The sequence below is a fragment of the Astatotilapia calliptera genome, chromosome 17 (genome assembly GCF_900246225.1).
Source record: "Astatotilapia calliptera chromosome 17, fAstCal1.2, whole genome shotgun sequence".
In the NCBI taxonomy this organism is placed as follows: Eukaryota; Metazoa; Chordata; class Actinopteri; order Cichliformes; family Cichlidae; genus Astatotilapia; species Astatotilapia calliptera.
In genome coordinates this window covers 22,738,734-22,750,381 of record NC_039318.1, presented here as the reverse complement: position 1 = coordinate 22,750,381, position 11,648 = coordinate 22,738,734, and the positions used below count along the sequence as shown (strand labels likewise).

Genomic DNA, 11,648 nt, shown 5'->3' with positions numbered 1-11,648 from the left:
ATGTCTATCATAAACCCATATACAGTTGTAGCTCATTTTTAAAATGCCAGCAACACTTTAGTCCCCCTTTTTTTAAACCTGGTCTCAGACATTTTTAATAGTTTTCTAATATAGAGACATAACACAGTATACAGCAATATACTCTACATATAATTACACAAAGCACTTCAAACTAAGGTAAATCTAAGAACACATTACTGAATAAATTACCATTTAAAAAAAAAAATGTGACTGGACCTCATGACTAAGGAAACATGTTTATACGATCCACTCATTCAGCTTGCAAAAAATACTAACAATCTATCATCATGCCGGGAAAATCATGATAATTTTTCTGTTACCAGGCAACCAAGGCTTAATAAGTGAGGACAAGCTTCGGAGCGCCACGGTGCATGTAAGAGATGCAGCTGACAGCTGCCCACCTCCACCACTCTCACCTGAGTTAGTCAGCAAGATATGCTGCATTGCATCAAGAGGTCGTGGCAGACTGCTGGAGGATGAGGTGTGCTAATGGTGGCATCTGCTTAGGAACTCTTTATGAAGCGTTCTTCATGCAAAATGCATTATCATCCTTTTCATTTTCTTGATTGGGGCTCCATTTCATCACTAGCATCAGAAACCTTTCTTTTTTGCTTAGATAACGCTATATTAAGTCAATAAAAGTCTTCCTACATTGGTCATTATCTGTAATAAATACTATTAAGGGGCCTAGCGTGCCTCTGTGGAGGCTCGGGACATAAATAAACTCCACTGCTTTGGTATAAAACCTACATAATGCAGTGTGGTAATCTTATTGTTTATTGTGTGTCAGCCAAACAATGAGAGGAAGATACAGCCATGTTTTGTTTTACACTTTTACCACGTCAATCACTTTTGCAGCAGTGGGAGTCACATCCTCTTTAGACCCTCTTAAAAAAGTCCAGTGTAGGTTTGTCAGTTCAGGCATGCAATGTGATGTCATGCTAAGAAAATCTGAAAGGGCCTCTGGCGTGGCAGGCAGTGTGGACAGATGGTTGGTCCAGCTCAGACGTACAAGGAGAAACCCCAACAGAATGGATGAATCATCATTCCACCAACTGTTCCTCTCAGCAAGTAATCAGAATTCAGCACATTCACGCTTTGTTTTCATGGCTGGACAAAAATATTGTATCATGGAGAATAAACCGTTCAACAACAAAATCTTCCAAGTGCTGCTAAACCTTGACACAGAGGCACGGAAAGACTTCTGATCTGGAAAAAGCTCAGAGCAATGTTCTCTGGAGAGTGAAATATTTATAAGGATCAGACATTAAAGATTGTGGTGCACCTTAAGAAAGTTACTTCTGCTGCAGACGCTTCACGTCATACTTAAAAATCAACATTAGGGGTGGAAAACAAGCACAGCAGAAGTCTAATGTTAGAAATGCAACATTTTATCCAGGTTCTCAGAAAATTTCAGGAAGGTGGGTTAATATTATCTTTATTAGCTGAACAGAATAAGAAACATTTCATTAAACACCCAATAATAGCGTTTTTAAAGTCTTACTTTAAAATGATTTATTTAGTTACAGCAAAAATAAAAAATAGTGCAATCGTAATAAGAACACTAGCCTGACCTGTACTTAACTAAAGAAAAAATGCGCTGCGCTTTTATTTTACAAAATTGCACTGTTATTCGTGAATACAGGTGAATACTGATGCCTATTATTATTTATAGGTGTTGCTATGATTTTACAATTGCATCCTGCCTTTTCTTTGGCCAGCAGAATGATGGATGAATGGATTTTCATGGTGAAATTTAGCAAGCAAACTCCTGTAGTGATTAATCATGTCCAGAGAAGCTTTAGAAAGGTCAAATACATCAGTCAGTGAACAGACTAAAGGAAATGCAGAAAAGCTGATACCTTTGCATACATTAAAGCACATACACACACACGCACAAGAAACTGAATTCATGGTACATCAGTGACCTGTTCACATGAGGAATTGTGTGTTTATACAGCTACTGTACAAAACTTTAATACATTTTAAAGCTGTGAAATTCATCTACAGATGACAGCAGGAAGAATAAAATATAGCATCACTGCAACGAAGCAGCTAGTAGTATTACACAGAAAAGCTTATTTTTCATAGAGCACAGAAAGAAACTGCTATTTTAGATAACAGTATGAACACTTTAAAATAACAGCTTAATGCTGGCAAGGTAGCAGCCAGCGTCTTCTTTATGCTTAATTTAACATCCACTCATTGATCTTTGAATCTTTGAATCCTCATTGAATCCACTCATTGATCTTATTTGATTGGTGGATCTGAGTTTTATGCGGTAGAATTAAATTATTTTCGTCTCCCTGCGTTATTTTAACACGGAATTTGTCTATTTTACCATTTGCGCCATGTGTTCTCTCAGTGGGAACCTTCCTCTCATCCTGGCACTGTCGTGACATGACACTGCAGCAACGCCACTACAAACAGCAGATTGGCTGGCACAGCAGCCCGCAATAGTGTGTTTTCCACTGAACTGTTGTGTTTCACCAGCTCCAGGTAGATTCTGCTGAAAAGCAGCAGGTAGCTCCTCTCTGTCAGTAACAACTGATGGATACGCGGATTGGCTCGTTCCAGCCCGCCGCTCTCATGCTCCTCCTCTCCATCGGAGTCCTGCCTGCGCTGCGCTTGTTGCAGTGAGCGCGGAGGGTTTGTGCGCTCTCGGGTTATGAAGTTGTGGACAGGAGGAGAGGATATCGGTGACAGCAAGACGCGCAGAGGAGGAGAAAAGTAGATGCTCGTTGGTGTCGTTCCACTCTTCATTCTGGGGAATACGCTTAAATCGGGAGATTGCGGCGGAGAAACGCGCTGAAACGAGTTTGTGGCATTTAACTGGGAGACCAAGCATACCCAACAGTATGCGGTGCAGTTATGGCAGGCAAGAGTAAGACAGTCGTGAGGACGCTGGAGGATTTAACGCTTGATTCTGGTTATGGTGGAGCCGCGGACTCGGTTAGGTCGTCCAGCGTGTCGCTGTGCTGCTCCGACACGCATCAGTCCATCTCGCATGGGGGAAACTGCTGGCATCTGACGGAATCCATGCACAGCAGACACAACAGTTTGGACACAGTCAACACCGTCCTGGCGGAGGACACGGAGATACTGGAGTGCTCGGGTCACTGCGCCAAGCTGCCCGAGCTGGAGGAGGTGCCATGGACCCTGGGCGAGGTGGAGGGCGCGCTGAGGAAAGACGAGGAGCTGATGGTGGGCAACCCGCCACCGGAGGTCCTGGCGCGACTGTCGACTCTCATTAGCCGCGCGCTGGTGAGGGTGGCCCGGGAGGCGCAGCGACTCAGCTTGCGCTACGCCAAGTGCACCAAGCACGAGATCCAAAGCGCCATCAAGGTGGTGCTCTCGTGGACCATCTCCGTCAACTGCATCACGGCGGCTCTGAGCGCCTTGTCCCTCTACAACATGAGCACCGGGGACAAGTTCAGCCGAGGCAAGTCCGCGCGCTGCGGGCTGGTCTTCTCCGTGGGGAAGTTCTTCAGGTGGATGGTGGATAGTCGGGTGGCCTTAAGGATCCACGAGCACGCTGCCATATACCTCACCGCCTGCATGGAGAGTCTGTTCAGAGAGGTTTTCACCCGCGTCCTGCGCAGCGCGCTCGTGGAGAGGGATAACGGGATCCCCAAGTTTACGCTGGAGTCAATGGAGCAAGCCATCTGCAACGACTCGGAGATCTGGGGTCTGCTGCAGCCCTACCAGCACCTCATATGTGGCAAGAATTCAAGTGGTAAGCCATGTCAGTGAGTGGTTAACTGTTTGAAACGTGATTGACGTACATTTGGTGGTGTGTGCAGAGGGCTTTTTTATCACCTAAATCACCATATGAGTAAAATCAATTTGCCCCCTAAAACAACTTGTTTCCAAAATGGAAATCCACGTGCTTCAGGAACTGTCTAGAAACAAGTGGCTGCCTCTTTAAATAAGCCATAACTATGACTCAACTGGGATGAGGCCTGATGTAGAAAATAATTTTCTTTTCAAAAGCTATCTTCATCTCAAGTTCTGCTCATTTGTTTGGAGGATAACAACACATTTTATTTTATTTTTTCCTAATCTGCTTAGCGTACCCTCTTAAGAAAAGCAATATGACTGTAAACTGTGTTATTATGCTGGGGAATAACCACTGCTTATATTGCTAGTGTAATTCCATACCCAAACAAAAGGGCTTGGCAGTTTTTGAATATTTATTACCCTCAGCTTAGACCTCAAGGCCAACCTCTGAAACAGTATCTTGGTTGTTGCAGCCTCAGAGCAACAGCCAGACTAGACTAGGTATTTATGGTGAAAAAGATCAAACAAGCTCAAACCTCTACTTCTTTGAAGCTATTGTGCTCTCAGACTGTCATTAGCAGCACAGATGTTAATGAGTGTTTTTGATAGACTATAGGAAATGCATTTATGTATCATGATGTGTGTGCGTCAGGATTTTTTTGCACAAGCAGGCTTTGTGTTTATATTGTGTGCTGGCCTTGTTGATAATGCTACAGTCTCACTCCAGAAGGTGTAAGCTGTCAGTGTGGGCTGGCCCTCTTGTTTTCAATGCCCTGAATGAGTTGGCTGAAAGCAGAAGGGAGTTGAAATGCTGTTCTCCAACTGAGAGCCAAACTGGGCTGTGTAATACTGGCCAAAGAATCATAGTGCAACACTTTGGCTAGTTGCTGCAGAAGATTATTCCAGAAGCAATCTGAAGAAAAATGGATATGAGATCGTTCTCACAGAGTCTTCAGTGAAGTGAAATGATCTGAAATTGAATGTCATGGATGCAGTTCTTTTCTTTAAAGATGGGAGTCTTTTCTGTCCCCCAAATCCTCACGTGCAGTGTAGTAACTTAAAATGCATCATTGCATCTTCATATTAAAACAGATCAATTCCAAAAAAGTACTGTTGCTATTGAATCTGCAAGCCGCTTGGCATCCACCTCTACACCAGTTGTCTCTGACTTGCCCTATTATCTCCCAGGTGTGTTCACTGACTAGTGGGGAGGCATTGGTTAACGCAGTTTAAAAAATAATTACTTTCTTTCGGCTATAGTAGTCCTAACTAAAATAACATTTTAAAGAAGTTGTAAGGAAATGCTTACACATTTTTAAAAAGCTCAACGTTGAAGCATGCACATTTTTCTTTAATCTGCAGTGATACCAAACACTGAAAAACAGCAAATCCTGTGATTAAGAATAGTCCCAGTTTCATTTTATGTCTGTTTGTTAGATTAGGGTGAGCTTAACTGAGTCATTCATCCTCTTTTTACATTGTTGTTTTTCATCATTTTTATTTTTTTACACAACTGCTTTGTCTTGAAATTGTAAAAACATGAATTCTGTGTAGATTGGATGTTGAGCCAGGCATGCATTCCCTCTGCTCCACCTCTGTGCAGTCAACTGCTCTGCAACAGTGCATGATTTTCTGGTGGTGCAGAGGAAGATATCATTTGGAGTCACACAAAACAGCGTGATGTCATTTTAAAACAGTTATCAAGGCAAAATGCGTAGATTTAAAAAGTACTGTTTTCCCTTCCCCGACCCAGCAGTGTTATTAATCCATTTCAAAGATGAAGAAGACAAATGTATTACTTTGATTTTATGCCAACAAAGGCTGCACTTCGAGAATTATTTAAAACTGAGTCATCTGCGGCCAAATAATTAACCACGGATATTAATCTAATAATCACTGAGGTGTCTGTGATGGCTTCTTTTTGGTAGCTTTGGTGACGGCAGTGAGACTGGATGTAGTAAATGGAGAGAGCAGGGGAGGCCTTCTTGTGACCAACATGATCTTTTTGTCTAAAAATTTCACCTAAGGAACAAAAGCACCGCAGTGCCTAATGATTAAACCCACATTGCTCGACACTCCCACTGACCATACGTGACAGCCTCTCTGCTCTGACTAATGAGTAGAGCATAACGGAAGCTTTTCTTCACCTCCTTTATTTCCAGAGGTGCTTGCAGCTGCTCAACCTGCTGAAAATTCTGGATGTTTCCAGAATATTTGCTGGTTAAACAGGCAGTGTGAAAGGTTTGGGAATGTTTGAGCTTATAAGAGCTTTAATTTAACTTGATGACTTTCCACGCTGATAGCCTAACCAACAGTAATTCTGAAACGAGTCACACCTTATATACCCAACTGTTATGGGTGGAGGAGTAGGTGGAGATGGAAAATAAATAAATAAATTAGGGCATCGCCAACTGAAATTTGTCAGTGTCTTTATGAATGATTCATTTCCAAAATGAAACGAGTCATGAATCATTTCTGATGTACTACTTTACATTCAGCGGTTAAAGAGTGGTACATTTTGAGGTGTGTTTTTGTCCAGCCTGTTAGCCCTCTCAAGTCTAATCTATATCTGTGTAATTTGTTTTATTTCAATTGGTTTCCCAAGTTTGGGCAATCAGGGAACACGTGTTTATTCTAACTGACATACATAAACAACTATTCACATTTTCTTTCAAAATACAGAATTGATGCTCCAGACCTCAGAGGGTTAACTTAGCACTCTCTCATACCTCTGTTTTTGGTTATAGCCTACCAACTCCTGAGGAAAATGTGTGACTTTATAGGAAATGGTCTACTGTGTTGAGTAGCTAGTTAATAACTGCTTTATCTGCTCTTTTGTACAAGGGGGATTTTAAGAATACAGCTCTTCCTACTTCTAGTCTGACCAATGCTAAGCTGTATTTCTGCTTTTCTACTATTAAGGACCCACAAAGTCTATATAAGGGTTTCGAAAGGAAGAAACTCAAAAGTGGCCCCAGACAAGACTGCATTCTCTGGGGCTGACAGTTAAGTTTTGCTTTCACTTGTCGCTTACCTTTATTTTCTCTCAGCTTGGTTCACCTAAAAACCAAAATGATTAGCGTGAGGCACTAAAACAACTTGATACAGAGCTAAGTGTTGTCTTATTTTCAGGTGCGTTAACTCTAAACTTAACTACGCTATAACTAAACCACATGTCGGGTAGTTTTCTGGAAGATTGTAGTCTCAAAGTAGTGAGTAGTCAACAGAAAACCAAAACAGTGATCTTAAACTTGTTTAAAGCTGCAGATTCAGGTAAATCTCTCCTAATTCTTTACAACAAGCTCCCACTTTCACATGAGATTTGCAAAATATCAATTATTGCCACTTTAGCTCTTACCTTAACTACTACACCCATGTGGGGTCCCAATTTTGCCAGCACTTAAATAGTTAGAGTTGATTTAGGTGCATAAAGTGTCATACCTTGTGCATTTTGGAAGGATGACTGAAATTTGAAGTATAACTGTGTGTAACTGTGTACATGACTAGTAAAATAAGGGCACTTCCTTCATTGCTTTCTATGTAAGCCTGGTGCATCAGGTTTCATGGAGAGGCAACTGTCCTATTTCCCTGCACTAACATGGGTTTACCTTAACATTCAATTTCTGCACCTTTTCTATGCCTTCTGTGCCTTACAGATGCCAACTGAAGTGATGCATTTGATGTGTGTTGCACTTAATCCTACATCATTGTGTATCACATATATGTATATTTCAACACATAAAGAGGTATTGCACAAACATCAAATCTAAAACGTTTCTCGATGTTGTCTTGTTACCTGATGACATGTGACGTCAGAAACAAGCAGCGTGGTCATCAGCTTCCCAACCCGCCTGCGTGATGTTTAAATTTGGCATCCTGAATGACTTGATTGTATCTGATTATGTCTGTCATTCGCCGTGACCTTCCCCAAGGAACCAATCCAACCTCCGCAGGACAGATGACACAACATAATGGTATTGCATAGCCTGCTATAGTCTGTCTATTAAATTAGCAGCAGGGTGATGGTTTCCCTCCTTCTTCCCGCTCTGTCTTTCACACCATATTTTATTTTATTTCATTTTCTCATGGTGGGGGGAAGCGGGCTCAGTGTTTGCATATTTGCTTTCCACTGTGGTTTTTAATAAGCTCGACTCATAACCACATGATTTTGGCAAAGCCTTTTGTTGTCCATTCTGTTATTATTTTCTGCCCGTCCTTCCCCTCCTTTGGGAGGGGGGATACTCGCAGATGAGCCGACAGATTGCCATAGTTCTGATGGAGATATGATGTGAGCACATCCAAGGCATGCTGGTTGTGATGGAGTTTGATGTCATGGTAATTTCATAAGGCCAAGGGCTGCACCCACAACCCTCCACCCACGTTTCAGCAATGATCAGTGATTGTGAAGTTGTGTGAAGTTGTTTTCCAGGCCAAGATATATTTTATGAACAGCATCCATTTCCCTCCATGTTACTGGCTTATGAAAATATTAACTTTAATTTCTTATGCTTCTAGGTAAATATTCTGATAGGAATTCCACACGTACAAGTCAGCTGAGACCAGCCTGAAATTGTTGTGGTTTTATTACTTGCTCTGTGTCATTGGAGCGTGGATCCCCTTCCATTTTCAGGAAGTAGGTGAATGCACTGGGTCACGATGAGATAATAAGAGGAGTGTGGGAGTAGTGAATGCTTAATGCTGTGAAGGAGTCAAGTGCAGGAGGAGAAACCAGGCTGGAGTGTCAGCTGCAGGAGCTGTTGCTGAGGGGGCATTGGCGCAGGTCCCTTAGAGATATAATTACCATGCAGCTCTCTTTAATTAACACTTGTGCTTATCTGGTAGTCATTAAGATTAGGAATTAGTAACGGGAAACACCAGGGAGCTGGAGAGAACAAAGATGGTAATTCCTCCCATTCATTTTTAATACCCGTTACTCGTAGGCCTGCGTCGGCATGTTTGATCCAATCAGTCTGTGTGGCCGAGATAAAACGGCTCCTAGAAATTCAGACCTGTGGACTTTCTTTGCCTTGGATTCTTATGAAACAAAGCAACTTGTTTCATCACTTGTCCTTGTTGTTAGGTAAGCTACTTTGGGCTGGTCACTTAATAACAAGGTGTCGCTTCAGCGGGTAACTCTGCTTGTTTTATGAATCTGTTGCTTAGCAAATGTAGCCACATGTACTTTTCAAGGTATTTTTTGTAATTACACTTGAAAAAAATAACCATTTTATTGAAATCATATAGATCACATATAGGTTATATATAGGTAAAATTAAAAGGGTCACTATTTTACCAGTCGGTGTGCAAATTTTTTGGCCTTTTTTTTCCTAATGAGGTTTTTTTTAAGGCAGTTAAAAAAAGAACATGTTTATAATTTCTAGGCCTGGCTAACTATAGTTTATACTGATTTTATTGCAGACATTTCTTTTACATCGAAAGATGTCAATTAAATTACAGACGTTAATTTAAAATAAGATTTCTATTAAAAAAATGCTCAAAGGCATGGCATCGCGTGAATTGCTAGTTTTGGGATATTTTTGCCTTAAAACAGTCAGAAAACACCTAATAACACACTAATACGTACACCAGAACTATTCGGTTAAATTTCAAAAGATTATGGTTTATATGAATATATGACAACAGCATTCGCAGCATTAACCCCGCACAAGGAAAACTGCTACTTAAGGATACCCAGCACATTCAAATATAACAGCAAAGAGTCCTGACCAAGCATCCATTTTTAATGAGCCATATCGTGGTCATGACCGTTGTGTTGGGTTAAGCCTGTGGCTTGGGAAAAAGTGTAGTTTACTGACAGTTATTAGAAATGAGGAAGGACTCCCTAAGTTTAAAGCCACATTTTTCTCTCTTCTTTTTTTGTATTAGTTTCACTTTTATTTTTTTTATGAATGTAAGCTATAAATCAGAAAACCAAACTCATCTCTGAGGCTTATATCAAAACATTTAAACCAAAGAGTGACTATAAAGCCACTAGGAATTGACTGGAATTATACACGTACATTGTTTTAAATATGAATTTGAGAGCCACATGTTAAATACAAAACTACTTAATGAACATTTCTTTTTTGTCTCAGTATATTTATTGAACTACATCTCGGTTTTCAGTTATATTTATTACTAGAACATCTGTCCATCAACCTGGTAATTATATGATGGTGGATGCCTGGTACAAGCTAAATAGCTGCACCAGTGTTAGCTTAGCACCACGTAAACTAACTCACTAAGGTGTTAGCTAGTGAGCCGCTAAAGTGTTAGTGCTGATTAGCTCTTTCACAAGCAGTATTAGCAGGATAGAGCAAATACTGCCAGTGAATTTATCATAAAAATGATCATAAATGAGCACTAGCTAATGCCCATTAGCATTAGCTATATTTTAACACATGCAGGGCCATGATGAAATCCAGTAGATACTTCCATATTCTCAGACTCTCCTCACTGTTTGAATAAAAAAACATGATGTTTGTACCCGTAAAGGTAAAAACAGGTATTATAATAAAAATATCTAACATAACCAATATTCTTAGTATGTAAGTAAATAAATAAGGTATCTAGATATATAAGCAAAAACTTGACACCCAAAAAGTGTGAGTGACTCATGTCCAACAACAAATCAAACTGAGTTGATTAGGTAGTTCAGCATTAAGTGGTACTATCTGTTTTCCAGTGTAGCAAAGTGGTTAATGGCTCAACTTATAGTCACGCTGTGTTATCATATATTAACTTAGATTACTGTTTAATGTGCAGCAAAGATCCATGGATTACTGCCTCCATGCTGCAGATGTACGTGAAGTCATGCACACTGCTGTGCATAGACATGTACGGACACGCCTGTAAGATGCTCACCTCGGCTTGCACGTTGAGATGTTTCCATCTAAATCAATCCATCCACAAATAGAGGAGTTTGTTAAAACTCAAACCTGATATTTTAATGGGGAGCAGCAGATCGACACAGGAATATTTAACTCAATAATGGGGTCTAGAGACACAAACGACAGTAGTAAAATCATCAGTACTCCCACATTACAGAAGAGGAAACAGGTTTTCTCAGGAATCCTGGTGTTTTGCCAGGCCTTTCACTTTTAATTCAACACGGCAGCTCTTTGTTTTTCTCACTTCTGCTGCACTGGAAATCATTCACCTTCATGTCATCTGAGGTCACTTGGTTAGGGTTGATTCACATTGTGCAACAGTAATCTCTATTTAGTATATTTTCTAGAACTTAAAAAATAAATCTCTCTACTATCAGAGACATTTAGAATACTGGTACATGCTCATGCTACAGTGTTGTTTGGCTTCTTCAGGATTCTTATCTATAGATAAGATGCACCTGTATGCCAATTTTGTTTGTTCAGATCTTGATTGTATCAGAAGACTGGGACAAGAAACTCACAGACAGATGGGAGTTTATATTCTAGTAAAGAAAAACATAATTATGCATTAAGAATTGTGTCCACGTTGGACAATTGTTCCTTGTTAGGAAGTGAGGTGACTGGTGGGAGGGAGTTGAGTTGTTTAACGTTAGCCATAACCACACCTTAAGTGTGAATGAAGTGCCAGGATTGATTGATTAACTGCATTGTAATAATTCAAAAGCCACAAATAAGCCATGCAACATTTTATGTCGCAACCAGATTTGAAATCAGTCTCTCATTCATTCATTAAGGCTATTTCTTTGGTAGAACACAGAACAAAAGCATTATGTGCAGCAGAAGTGAAAATAAATCGATATAAAACTCAAACATGGGAACTGCTCTTTTGTTGACTCATGTCATCAGCAATGCTGTGTATTCTAAATCAGTTCTGCACATTTGCATTTGTGGTTAGAA

The 11,648-nt window shown here is 40.5% G+C and overlaps 1 protein-coding gene across 2 annotated transcripts in view; it reads left to right on the top strand.

Annotated features, from left to right (window-relative positions):
* Positions 1 to 2,304: 2,304 nt before the first annotated feature.
* Positions 2,305 to 11,648, top strand: part of LOC113008735 (ankyrin repeat and BTB/POZ domain-containing protein BTBD11-A) — a 255,693-nt gene continuing 246,349 nt past the window's right edge. The window contains exon 1 of one of the 2 annotated variants that reach the window (XM_026146397.1): positions 2,305 to 3,757. In XM_026146397.1, coding sequence (XP_026002182.1) covers positions 2,893 to 3,757 — 865 coding nt within the window. In that variant the 5' untranslated portion in view covers positions 2,305 to 2,892. The remainder of the gene's footprint in view (positions 3,758 to 11,648) is intronic. The other variant, XM_026146398.1, reaches the window with a different exon arrangement.